This window comes from Macrotis lagotis, chromosome 5 (genome assembly GCF_037893015.1).
Source record: "Macrotis lagotis isolate mMagLag1 chromosome 5, bilby.v1.9.chrom.fasta, whole genome shotgun sequence".
Classification (NCBI taxonomy): Eukaryota; Metazoa; Chordata; class Mammalia; order Peramelemorphia; family Peramelidae; genus Macrotis; species Macrotis lagotis.
Window position 1 is genome coordinate 12,739,135 of NC_133662.1, and position 14,402 is coordinate 12,753,536.

General features: G+C 35.2%; 1 protein-coding gene across 1 annotated transcript in view; it reads left to right on the forward strand.

Moving 5' to 3' along the window:
• Positions 1 to 14,402, forward strand: part of LOC141523566 (dynein axonemal heavy chain 8) — a 412,522-nt gene that overhangs the window by 128,586 nt on the left and 269,534 nt on the right. Inside the window, exons 26-28 of the mRNA XM_074236848.1 lie at positions 378 to 510; positions 4,766 to 4,962; positions 6,583 to 6,709. Coding sequence (XP_074092949.1) covers positions 378 to 510; positions 4,766 to 4,962; positions 6,583 to 6,709 — 457 coding nt within the window. The remainder of the gene's footprint in view (positions 1 to 377; positions 511 to 4,765; positions 4,963 to 6,582; positions 6,710 to 14,402) is intronic.

The following is a 14,402-nucleotide window of genomic DNA, read 5'->3' on the forward strand; positions in this document are numbered from 1 at the left end:
TACTCAATCTCTGTTTAGTTACTTCATACATAAAATGAGAGAATTTTATCTTGTCAATAAACTTGGGAGGTAAGTGAAATAATGAACCCCTTTTTATAGATGTTATAATGGAAGCAAATGGATGCTAAGGGACTTGCACAAGCCCATATAGCTAGTTAACGGTCTGAAGAAGCATTTGACTAGTCTTCCCGATTCCAAGTCAATTGCTCTATCGGCTGCTCCCAGAGCTGCCTCAAATAGGGGCACTATTCTTGGCCTTCAGGGTAAGGACTTTTTGAGCATATATATAATTAATCTGAAAAGGGAAGTGTGTTTTTTCTTCCAGTATTTCAGCAAATATGCAAAATGAAATGAATTAGTGCTTTTATTTCATATAGGTAATGATTCCTAGTTTGGATGACATTCAACAAGCCATCAATCGTTTGATCCAGTTAACTCTAGAAGTGAGTAGAGGGGTGGCTCACTGGGGACAGCAGCAAGTACGGCATGTCAAGGCAACAAAAATTCAAGGTAGCTCAGAGGAAGTAGATATAAGATGGAAGAAAGTTAACTTTGCCTTTAAAATGTTAAAACCTATATCAGATTGTTTGTTGCCATGGGGAGGGGGGAGGGAAAAGAGGGTGGTAGAAAAATGTGGAAATCAAAAGCTTACAGAAAGATGTGGAATGTTGAAAACTATCTTTGTCTGAAGCAGGGCAAAACCAAAAGAAAAAAAATTATAAAATTATATATGTATATATATATAAATATATATGCACACACACACACACACACACACATATATATATATATATATATATATATATATATATATATATATATATATATATAATGTATGTATATTACCAGTCTGAATGCAGAGCAAAGCATACTATGTTCATATTCCAAACTTCTTTTATGTTGTTTCTTTTTTTCTCATGATCTTTTCCCCCTTAGTTCTTCTTTCACAGTTTGTCTAATATGGAAATATGTTAAACACGATTGTACATGTACAATTTATTTCAGATTGTTTGCTACCATGGGGAGGGGGGAGGGAAGAGAGGGGCAGAAAAGTGTGAAGCATCATCAATATAGAAAATGAACATAGTATGCTTTGCTCTACATTCAGACTCTGTAGTTTTTTCCTCTGGATGTGGACAATATATTCCACAAGTCTCTCTCAAGAATTGTCCTTGATCACTCAAATTCTGAGAGGAACTATGCTCATGATAGTTGACCATCTTACAATGTTGCTGTTAATTTGTACAATATTTTTCTGGTTCCCCTCACTTCACTTAGCATTGGTTCATTCAAGTCTTTTCAAGTTTTTCCAGTCCATCCATTCATTATTTCTTTCAAAACTGACTGTGAAAGTTTTTTCAATCCTTTTTCATTCCTTCTTATATTGGTTGCATTGGTTTTATTTGTGGAAAACCTTTTTCTTTTCTTCCACTCTCTCTTCCCCATATTTGTACTCTTCTTTCTCCTTTCCCCTTATTCCTCCTGACCAGTGTTAATTTGGAATATCTATCAATCTCTCTTTGAGCTGTATCTGTTAAAAGTTAGATTTATTCAGGGTTTACACTCTCCTTCCTTTTCCCCTACTTTAATAGGGTTTTTTTGCGTCTCTCTTAGACACGCCAGACCTTTGATTACTTGAATACAGTTATTTCTTTCCTTTCTCTGAATTCTTTTTTTTAAGGTAAATATCCTAGCTCCTTCAGTTGGTCCTCACATTAGCTCAAGGCCTTTTAGAATCCTGTTTGCCCCTCTGGATGGACTCCACTTTATCAATATCTTTCCCAAATTGTGCTGTTCAGCATTGAACACAACATTCTGGATCCAACCTGACTAGAGCAAAATGTAGAGGGACTATCATTTCCTTCTCCCTGGAAACTTTTTTGTTGTTATTAGAAAGAACACTAATTCATTTATTTTTTAAAAATTACCTTATTTTTATTTATATCTTTTTTTCTAATTTACTTATCCTGCTCCCATATAAAGAAAAAAAACACCACAATCTTTGAAGCATGTAGATATAATCAAATAAAACAAATGCACACATTTACCATACTCCTCCAAACAAGTCTCATTCTGGATATAGCGTCCATCACCCTTCTGTCATGAGGTGGGTAATAGTATGCTTAGTTCGTTGTCTTCTGGAGTCTTCATTGATCACAGCATTTGATCAGAATCTTTCACAGTATTTTTTTTTTAAATATTATTTTTGGGCAGCTAGGTGGTACAGTGGATAGAGCACCGGTCCTGGAGTCAGGAGTACCTGGGTTCAAATCCGGCCTCAGACACTTAATAATTACCTAGCTGTGTGGCCTTGGTCAAGCCACTTAACCCCATTGCCTTGCCAAAATAAAAAAAAAAAACTAAATTAAAATATTATTTTGTTTGTACTCCTGCTCACTTCATTCTCATCAGTTCACAAAAGCCTTTTCAAGTTTCTCTGAACTTATCTCTTTAGTTGTTTCATATGGTATGTAGTATTACATTACATTCATGTATTTTTCATGATTTGTTCAGTCCATTCTTCAATTAGTGGGAACTTCCTTTGTTTGCTGAAAATTATTCTTAACACAGCCCAAGATTCTTTTTAATGCTGCATCAACTTGCAAATTAAAGAAAGCTTTTTTTAGAACAGTTGTTACATTACTATAACTTCCTCACCTTATACCCATGAAGTTAATTTATTTGTTTTTTTTTTAGGTTTTTGCAAGGCAAATGGGGTTAAGTGGCTTGCCCAAGGCCACACAGCTAGGTAATTATTAAGTGTCTGAGTCCAGATTTGAACCCAGGTACTCCTGACTCCAGGGCCGGTGCTCTATCCACTACACCACCTAGCTGCCCTCATGCAGTTAATTTAAAAAAAAAAATTGAACCCAAGTATCAAGAATTTACATTTATCCCCATTTAATTTTATCTCTAGTAAGTCAAGGGCAGCACTGTAGGCAACACTGCGCCTGGAATCAGGAAGATCTGAATTCAAATATAGCCACAAACATTTACTAGCTATGTGACCCTGCTCAAGTCACTTAATGTCTGTTTGCCTCATTTTCCTCAATTATAAAGTGGAGACAAATAATAAAAAAAACACTTGGTAAAGTTGTTATATCTCACAGAGTAAGTGATATATAAATATTTGCAATTACTATTATTCTATTGATTGTAAGTCTGTCAAAATTCATCATGTTAGTTTGCCTTTTGCTTTGTGTCATGCAAAAATTTGAAACACAGATTGCCTTTTCCTTTATCAAAGTCATTGATAAAAATTCTAAACAACTCAAAAGTGAGAAAGAGGGGCGGCTAGGTGGTGCAGTGGATAGAGCACCGGCCCTGGAGTCAGAAGTACCTGGGTTCAAATATGGCCTCAGACACTTAATAATTACCTAGCTGTGTGGCCTTGGGCAAGCCACTTAACCCCATTTGCCTTGCAAAAATCTAAAAAAATTAAAAAATTAAAAAAAAGTGAGACAGGAGGAACTGTTGAATGATGGCCCAGTTCCAGGGAGCATGGACATTTGGTAAAGCTCTTGCTTGAAGTTTTTGATGATGTGGAATGGAGGGCTTGAATCTCCACTTCACAGGCATTTTTGATGTTGTGATTCTGTTTACCACATGGTGGTGAAAAAGCCTCTTGACTGGTTTCTGGATTAGAATTTAGTGTGCATACAGGAAATGCTAACTGGCCAGATCTGATTCTTTTTCTTGGCAGTAGTCAAGGCAAAGACTTGATATAAACTTCCAGGAGGGGAAACAGAGGTAGTTCTAGTGGCCTGCTCTCCCTACCTGGGCATACACATGATCTGGAGTACAGCAGATCTGGCTATCCATCTCTGTCTTTTCTGTTCTTCCCCCCCTCTTCTGTGAAATAGTAAAGGAGGTATATGCACCCTATAAATGATGTACATTTTGCAATAATGGTTAAAATATGCTCTTAATAAATCCAATTTGTTACTTAGAGCATTCTACCTCAATTTTGAAAAGGCTAGAATCAGTTTCAATCAGTATTGATACTCCAGTGTATCATTGTGAAGGGTCTGGAATACTTGTTCCATTTGATAAAAGAAAAAGAAGAAAAATAAAAATTAAGCAGTTTTCTTGGTGTCATCCACTGTCATCATTCCTTCTTTTGATCTGTATCTTGACTTTCACCAAAAAATCATTTTTGTCCTCTCTTCATTGTCAACTTCATTTCAACATAGGCGTTAGGATTTTTGAATTTAGGCTTAGATGATAATTCTGTCCTTTTTAACTTATAGGAAAATATGGAAACTTTGTTACAGGAGTTAACAGACTAAGTGGAGAAGCGAATTAAATACACATACATACACTTATACTTAATATGATTAATAAATAATAAATATTAAAATTTTAATAGATAATATCAAAATTTAAAGTAAGAAACTGTCATTCTGGACTGATAAAGGATATGAAAAGAAAGAAAGATCTTTGAAAGTATTGAGTTATTCTTCAGTGTTCCATTGGGTAATAATTCTTTTGACTTCTTATTGCTGTCTTTTAATCATTTTTATTTCAGTTATCCTCTGGACCCTCTAATCATTTTTTAAAGCTCTAGAGATTTAAATTGTATACTGTACTTTAAAAGTTTAATGCTTTATGTTGAAAATATATGGAGCTAGAGAACATAACTAAAGTATAACATTTGAATATTAAATATTAAATATAAGCATTAAAATAGACTTAACATGTTCTAATTATGAAAACTAAAGATTGGGCATTTTATAATGTAATGCTTGATATATGTGTTTTCTAGGGTCCTTTGATGAAGTCATTCCTGCAAGGAAGCTGAAAAATTTTTATCCTAATGTTGCAGAGCACAAAGACATTGCTAAATTGGGCTTGCTGCTTTCTTCTTCAGTAAATTCTTTAAGGAAAGCAGCTGCTGAAGCACTGTTGGAATTTCAAAAATATAAAGCTCTTTGGACAGAGGACCGAGAAGCTACAATTCAGGTATATTTTAGATAATTTGTGTACTATAGATGTTTTTCATGGGATTTGGCTTTCATTCTCTTGGCTTATATCCCATTGTTGGGAATGATGCCAAGGAATGATAACAGCCAAGGTCCCTTCCAGCTGTCAGGGTGAGTTGTTTGAGGCTTGGTTTACACAGCTCTACACCTATGATCCTGTTGTCAGAAATGTACATCATCATGCAAGCTTTCCTCATAATCCTTTTCACATTAATGTCTCATATGTTGGAGATTATGGGAAATTTTTTGGAACTCCTTCCAACAGTCTGTGGTTGTGCGTACTAGTCATATACCTTCTAATGCTTTAAGCATTGCTGTGGTATCAAAGTGTGCTCTAGGCTGATATGATATTACTTAACCTCTCCTCCTCTTTCCTCATTTATAAAATAGGGATAGTAATACTTGTAGTACCTGCTTCACAATACTGGTCTTATTCTCTAGAGAAAGAGAGGGACTAGATATGTGATTTCACTGGTGAAGAAAATTTTTTTTTACCAATGCAAGTCAGCACTCTGAAACTTGGAAGTCACCTCAAGTACTGAAAAGCTAAGAGAATTATGGTTCTGAGGTCAGATCTGGATCTATTATACTGTGCTGCTTCTCCTTTGCAAATTGTAAAGTGCTATGTAAATGCTGCTGTTATTCATATTATCTGGCAGTGTCAAGCTCTAAAAGTGCAATGACTGCCCTTTGATCTGATCTGGTGGCAGGTTCTCTAAGAAACAGTCCATGGTGCCTCTTATTGCTGTTCTTCATTTCTGTATCTCTAATTATATTGCTTCTTGAAGCTGGACAGAATCCTGATGGTAAGCATAAACACTACTGTTCAGTGTAATCATCTAACAGGACAAGAGGAGTTGAAGAATGTGGCCTATGCCTTTATGGGAACCTTCTTGTGTATCACAGGCCATTCTCAGAGCAGTACTGGGAGGTCTTATCATCCCTATTGACTAAATGAGGAAAGTGAGACAAAGAGAGGGAAAGTGATTACATAGCTAGGAAGTTTCTGAGGTTGGTTTGATCTCAGGTCTAACTGTTTTCATCCCAGCACTCTTCTTTTCCACTGGGCACTTTTATGAGTGCTCCATGTGATTTATCTGGGGGCAGTCAGGCATGGTCTTTGAGTCATTGGCTTAGAAACATGTTAAAACATGTTTTTGTTTTTTTTTCATCTGCCTACCTGAGAAAACAGAGTCCTGTTTTGAGGCTTGATGATTTCCATGTGTCCTAGAGAGTTGGTAATTATCAGGGAATACTCTTGTGTTAGCATATTTACAGGTAGGTCACAGTTTGTATAAAGTTTGACTCACTTGAAGCTGGGTAGGATAAAGGCAGAAACCACCGGACTATCATCAATTTTCTCCCAACTCTGTCAAGGATACATTCTTCTTTTTTGGATCATTTCATATAATGCATACTTAGATGTATTGACACATTTGTGATTTCACTTATGTTGGTACTTCTTTCATGGGATCAGATTAAAGTTTATTACTCTGAAAGCACATGTAAGAATTTGAATATAAAAATCATTATTAAAATGAATCATGGAAGTTTGTAACTGATAAAACTTAAAGTCATTAACTGTTCAAATTACACACAGGAATTTTTGGCTAGCAATCCTTCTCTCACAGAAATCAGAGCAGAAATTCTTCATTATGCAACATTTGAACAAGAAATTGAAGAGTTGAAACCTACTATTGTTGTGGGAGCACTTGAATTACGTACAGGTATTTCCTTATTACATAAAGTATAGGATCAGTTATTTATTAGTAATTACTGTAATATAGATTGTAAATGACAGATATTTTTAAAGCACAAATGTTATTCTAGTACCTATATAGAACATAGCTTGATTTCCTAATCAATGTTTGGTTAGAATAAATCCATAGACCAAAGCAATCTTTCTAGCTTTATATAATTATTAGGGGTATAGGGGAGAATAATTATTTGATAATTAATCAAAGTGCATTATTATTATTATTATTATTATTATTATTATTATTGTTAAAAAGCCCACCTAATTCCTTGTTAAATCTCCTATGAAAACTTTGTAATCATAAAAAGTTGTATGCTAACATTATTAAAATTGCCACCAAAAGTCACTTAGAGCTCAGAAAGCTCCTTTCTCACTTGATTCATGCACACTCAGGTTAATTCCTAGAAGAGCCCCGATCCCAAAGAGTAGTGATTAAGACTATTTCTTGCACTCTTGTATTTTCTTGTATTCTCTATCTAATTATCCAACTAATTATGAAGCTCTAAGAAAACCTCAAGTAAATCTTGGAAATGACTCACATCTAGACTATAACATAAAATGATTCCCTTCAAGAAAGGCATTCAATGTATAAACTAGGAGAGATAGAGGATAATACATACTTTCACCCAACACATACACAAAAATACATAAAATACCAAAATAACTCATACTAATATCAAAAAAATAATGCCAGACACATAAAACAAAAACAGTAAGCCATCACATATTATGTTCTACCCAAAAGAAAGAGACAACTTTGTGAGGACTGCTGAATACCTATATCACTTTCATTTCAGTTCCAGGCTTTCTGAGTAATTCATTTTAAATAGATTTTCTTGCCAGGTAAATATCAGGATTGGGATCTTCTTTCTTTCTTGGTCTTTGCCTCCCAAAAGCATTATAGAAGAGGATGCCCTTCCTTCAGGGCAGCCAGCAATAGCCAAAAACTCTTTTAACCAAGAAGCCACAAAGTTGGAGAAGTTAACTTCCAAGTATATTTATGCTCAGAGAAAGAATCAGAAACAAAAGTCTTATACAGAAAATTGAGATTCATTCCCAGGCTCATCCGCACATGGTAGTAATAATCAATATGTACTTATTTAATAATCATTATAGTTTTTAGGTTGTGGGAAGAGAAAAATTCTATCTTCCCCCTGCTTTAAATCTAAGTAAAAGCTTGTATTAGCTATGCCCCAAAAGAGGCTGCCTCAAAAGATATTAGAAGATAATGGTCCTTGTTTCTTATAGCCCACAAAATATGGTTGTCTTTGCTTGATCACCACTAATCTTACAGATCCTCTTCATCTTTAAACCAGGAGCTTTTTAAAGCTCCTGAAAGTCCTTTAGCAAGGAGTCATAACATATATCTCGTCAGCATTTCATGCTTTCATTCAAATTCCATTGTACATTCCCCTCAATTAAATGTCTGTTGTTTCCACTAAATTTTCTGAGGTACTTTATTTTGATGACTACAACTTTTTTAGCATAGCTATACTAAATCTCTTTTCTTCCCATAGACTTCTACTTTTAAAAGAACTTCTATATGGTTTCACTTGTTCTATGCCTGCATATGAAGGAGAGATGTACATGTCATGAGGAGGATGAGGATGATTATAATAATGATGAATGACCCTAGTGCAATAAAAATACACATAACCTTACAAGCAAGGGCTGATGGGATTGAATTTGGTGCTATTATAATTCTTCCAGTACCTGTGGCCAAGCTGAAAGTGGCACCTAGCCTCAAAAGTACCAACCCCAAGAAATCCTTAGTATCCAGGCAATAACTGCATCACCAGTACCTTGTGCTGAAATGACAGAAAGCTCTTACATTATCAATGTTAAAATTCCTCAGTTCACCTTTCCTGGACTTATAGCTCTATGATTTTCTATCTTTGAATTTGTGGGTCATGGAGATAAGCGTGAGTCATACTTACTTTGTGTCTCTTCCAGAGTATTCAGGGAAGTTTTCTCTTTCTAGTCCTTTGAATGAGAACAGTGTTTTCTGTCTAAGAAAAAGGGAAGAAAGTAAGCAACTGTTTTTACAGTACCTTCTATGTGCTAGGCATTGTAATAGTTTTTTACAACATTGCCACAACAACACTGGGAAGTAGTGCTAGTATTATTCCCATTTTATGGTTTAGGAAACAAAGACCAACAGAAGCCAAATAACTTGCCTCTATTGTATTTGAATTCAGGTCTTTGAAGGACCAAACCCAACACTCACATGCATTTCTCCCAGAATCTCCCATGAAAGAAAAAAAAGCACATTGGATTTTGGAAACCAACATTTTTCATATGAGAAATAATGGAGTGAAATAATACTAGCTTTTAATCTTTCTACCCCAAATAAAATAAGGGTTCTTTTTGAATTATTTAAATTGACAGAATCATGTGGAACAATAGCAAAGCAATAGCCTTTGTCATGTTCAATGACATTTCTGTTGAATATTTCTTCCTACTTTTTAAAATCTTCAGTTATTTATTTAAGTTAGCCACACAACACAATTAGCAAAAAACAACAAAATTACTAAAGCAAAAAAAAGGGAATGGAGGAAAAATGAGCTTCACCTATATATTGAATTCAGATACAAAGAGCAACAGTTAGTTATACTGAAAACTTGTATATCTCATGACTTCCTCATCATCAACAGTATCTTCCATTTACCTAAATGCAATCAAACATTTTGGTTGTACCCCCCACTCCAGAAAAGAATGGAATTTAATATTTATCATAAATAGAAGAGATAGAGGACTATGAGAGTGACAAAAGTTATCTGTAGCACAGAATGCTGGACTGTTCATATTTAGCTCTCCAAGCTAAACATTCACATTCAACAAAAGTGGTGGCTTCAATAAAGAGAGCAAGGAATATCTAACTGTCAGTTTTGTGGAGAGAGGAGGTATTTATGACCAAAGAAGAACATTATAAATTGCAAAATGGATAATTGCAGCTATATCAAATTTAAAAAGTTTTTGCTGAAATAAAATCAATGCAACTAAGATTAGATGGAATGCAGAAAGCTGGGAAGCAATTTTCATAGCTATTGTTTCTGCTAAAGTACTCACTTCTAGAACTGAGTTGAATTTATAAGAATATAAATCATTCCTGAATTGATAAATGATATGAACAGGCAACTTGCAGACAAAGAAATTAAAGCTATCTATAGTCATATAAAAGTGATCCAAATCATTTATTAGAAAAAATGCAAATTAAAACAAAAGGACCACCTCACATCTGTCAGATGAAGGAGACAAAAAAGGATGGTTAATGTTGGAGAAAATGTGGGACACTAAAGCACTGTTGGTGGAGTTGTGAATGGATCCAGTCATCCTGGAGAACAATTTGGAAACATGTCCAAAGGACTATGCACACCCTTTGAACCCAACAATACCATTACTAGGTCTTTATCCCAAAGAGATCATAAGTAAGGGAGAAATACTTGCATGTACAAAAATATTTATAACAGCTCTTTTTGTAGTGGCAAAGACTTGGAAATTGAAGAAGGGATGCCCATCAATTGGGAAATGGCTGAACAAGTTGTGCTATATGAATATGATGGAATATTATTGTTCTATAAGAAATTATGAGTGACTGGACTTTAGAAAACCCTGGAAAGACTTGTATAAACTCTTGATGAGTGAAGTGACTAAACCAGGAGAACATTGTACATATTAACATTGTAAAATGATCAACTATAATAGAACTGCCCCTCTCAGAAGTTCAGTGATCAAGATATCTCTTAAGAGAACTAATATTGAAAATGCCATTCCCATCCAGAAAAAAAACCCTATAAAATATGAATGCAAAGTTCATTTTCTAAAGCTTTTATGTTGTTTCTTTCTCATGTTTTTCCCCTTGGTTTTAATTCTTCTTTTACAACATTACTAATTTGGAAATATGTTAAATACGATTGGACATGTACAACCTATATCAAATTGTTTACCGCCATGTGAAAAGAGGAGGGAAGGGAGAGTGGTAGAGAAATGTGGAACGGAAAAAGCTTGCAAAAGAATTAATGTTGTTCAAATCCAACCTCAGACACTTAATAATTACCTAGCTGTGTGGCCTCGGGCAAGACACTTAACCCCATTGCCTTGCAAAAAAAAAAAAACCCAAAACCTAAAAAAAAAGAAAAGAATGAGTGTTGAAAACTATCTTTGCACATAATTGGGAAAAAATAGAAGTTTTGTTGAAAAAGTGTTGACTCCAAGACAACTTAATTTCAACATGTGTTTCTCCATATGTGAACAGTTTGTTTCTGACCTGGAAAAAAGGGTTAACCAACACATAGTTTGTAACAGTGGAACAGAAAAGGAGTGGGCAACTCTCACTGGATCAGAACACTCACAAAAACTAAGGTTGATTTAGTAGTAATAATAATGGGGAAATTCAGAATTTACTAATTGAAAATGAGAAATCTACAGGATTTACCAGCTGAATAATTCACCTGACTCTAAGAAAGCTGCATTTAACTCCATGAAAAGTAAAGTGCAAGAGAAGCTTAAAGACATGTAGCATTCTTGACTCAGTAAGCAAGCAGATGAAATTCATTTTTTTATGATTAATAAAATCCAAACACTTTTATGATGCCCTGAAAGCTATATGTTAGCCAAAAACCTTTGGTTTATCTCAACACCTCTGTGCAGATGGAGCCACATTGATAAGTGATAAAATCTGATCCAGGAGAGATAGAATAGTTTCATAGTGTTCTTAACAGATGATCATCAACCATTGCAGAAGCCATTGACCATTTATCTCAGGATGATGTCAATCTTCACTAGCCAAATTTCTAATTTAAGAATAGGTTTTTGAATGCCATTAAACTGCTCTGCTGGTGTTGATTCCATTACAGCATAGATTTACAAAGTGGGGGGTCCATTGTTCATACAGGAGCTTCCAGGCTATATGGCAAGAGGTGTTCATAGATGCCTCCATTTTCTACCTCTATAAAGGAGAAAAGAGTTTGTGCTGTGACCGTCACAGAGGATTTTCTCTTAGTCACTGCTATCAAGATAACTGCCAGCATTGTCCTTAATAGACTGATCCTTCACCTGAAAGATGGCCATCTATCTGAGAGCCAAAATAGCGTTGTGATTCGTGCTTTTTGTTTTTAGCTCATTTTTTATAGTTGAGATCTGTTTCTGGGGTACAGGAAGTATAATGAAAAGCTTTTTGTGCTAGAGCTGGAGTTTGATCTCTGTTTTATTGCTTGACAAGATGTTGCCTATGCAGCCCAGGCATTGCTTATGTAGAGGTTTGTTTTCTCCTCCAGGCTCTGCCTTTGCAATGGTTTGTTCTCAACCTGTCTATTGCCCCAGTGTTCCCCAGGTTCAGGGATCTGGGAATGGGATTCTACCTGCTGGTCTACTATCTAGCTACCTGCACCTGGATTGCTGTCTAGCTGCTGGACCCTGGGATGCACTGTGGCTAGAAACCTCTAGCTGGTGTTCCTCTCTCCTGCCTAGCTAGGTTTCACTTTTCCCCTTTCCCCCAAAGAGACAGACCTTCACTGAAGATCCTCCATGATGTCTACAATTGAAAACTAGTTTCGATCTTTTTTTTCTTTTGGTGGTATTTGTAGCTTTAATGTCTGTGTGGTGGCTTCATTTAATGTTGTGTAATGTGTAGCCTACTAACTTCATGCCACCCTAGAAGTTTCCAGAAGGTGACTTTTTGTTTGTGAATGATTTTTGTGCTTATTATAGCCTCTAAAGCTGGATCACTTCTCTGCCATTTAAACTAATATTGGTCAGACAATTTAAACCAGGAAAACACAGATTCTCTACCAGTTAACACTACTATTACATATTGGTTATACCATATGGAAAAAATTTTGAATTCTATGAATATGTTTACTTGTTTGGACAATATACTTTGCAGATATGCACATCTTGAATGATTCTAACCTCTCATTACAATAGAAAGTCTTTCTACCTTCAATCTTATATCTAACCTCTTCTTTATGTAGGTAAAAATATATACATATAAACTTCCAAACACAATGGCACATGTGTATACATTCATATATACACAAACATATACATATGGACTTATATAAAATTCTTATCTCTTAGCTGCTAAAATTTTATGACCTACTTTCAGTTCATAGTCATTAGACTGCTTTCAAAACTATACAGTCTTATATCAACTTCCCTTTGTACTTTCTTTTTTCTGTCCACAACTGTACTCCATTTGGGACTACACTTTGCCAAAATCACTGAGACCATATGCTTGATATTCCTGAACAGTGCCCCTGGGGCCTGCTTTCTATTCTGCTAGCATCAACTGCTATTCCCTATGCCAGCAACCACTTCTATTAGAGTTTGGGCTCTTCTATCCTGGGCTGGGGTACCATTACTGTATGAATGTACACTATTCTATTGGGGCTAACTCTGAACTCACATGCTGAGAAAAAGAAACAACATAAATTACAAATCCAGAATCTCTTTCTGTGTTCTCTCTTTCCCATATGTAAATAATAGTCATTTCCTTTGGAATTGAGGAAATGATCCCGTGATTCCTGATTTCTGTGATTTTTAGGAGCCCCTCACTAGAAGCCAGAGAGAGAGAGAGAGAGAGAGAGAGAGAGAGAGAGAGAGAGAACACAGCTCACATTTGAGAAATTAAAAAGTTAGACATTTAGTGATACTTCTCTTTTGCTGATTCTTAGTTAATTAAATGGTGGTGTACATGGCATATATGTCCATATTACCAATTTTCTAAATGTGTCTGGGCTCCTTAGAAGAAAAAATTAGCATTGTTGGTTCAAACGCCACCCATAGTACTTCTCAAAGAATCATAACAAAAAACAACAAAGCAAAATTGCTGGTTTCTCAAATTCCAAATTTAAAATAAAAGAAAAAATAAAGTTTTCAGCACAGTTGTTAAACAATTCTAAAAACTCCTTGCATCCATTTGGTTTGTATTATTTTTACTGTTGAACTCTTTCATATCACCCCTAGATATCTGACTATGTGTGTGTGTGTGTCTATATATAGGGTTGAGGACTACTGGTTCAACTGTTTTTCCTTTCATAAAGCCATTCAAAACAAGATTACAGAAATACAGTTCCTTAAAACCGGTAGAGACTTTCTTTCAGGAGCCATCCTCTTAAACAACTGGGTGAACACTACCATTAATAATAAAAAAGCACTGAGCAAAATATTTCTGATGAATTTGTCCTTTTTCAATGAGCAGTTTAAAGGGGAAAAAACTTTTTTCTATCTTCTTTAGACTCCTTTGAAGGTAAATTGTATTGTGAAGAAATCCACTAATAGAATTTAAAAGAGTCTTAAATTACTAGTCTAGGAAGCCCAACAAAGGCCTAAAACAATTTAACAATGATTATATTCAAAGTATGTTTCAAGGAGGGTGCCTCACACAGTTAAAAAAAATTCTAACTACATCACCAAAAGCACCACTAGCTTTATGAAGGTTAATCTGGGGCAGCTAGATGATTCAGTGAATAAGAATGGTTGCTGGGCCTGAAAAGTAGGAAGAACTGAGTTCAAATTTGGCCCTAGTTGGGTGATGTTTGATAAGTCACTAACCCTATTTGCATCCTTTTTTCTTATCACTCCATAATCTTTGCCTGAAAACATCAAATGAGGTCACAATCAAAGATGAATAAAAAATTACCATATAGCAACCACAATCAAGG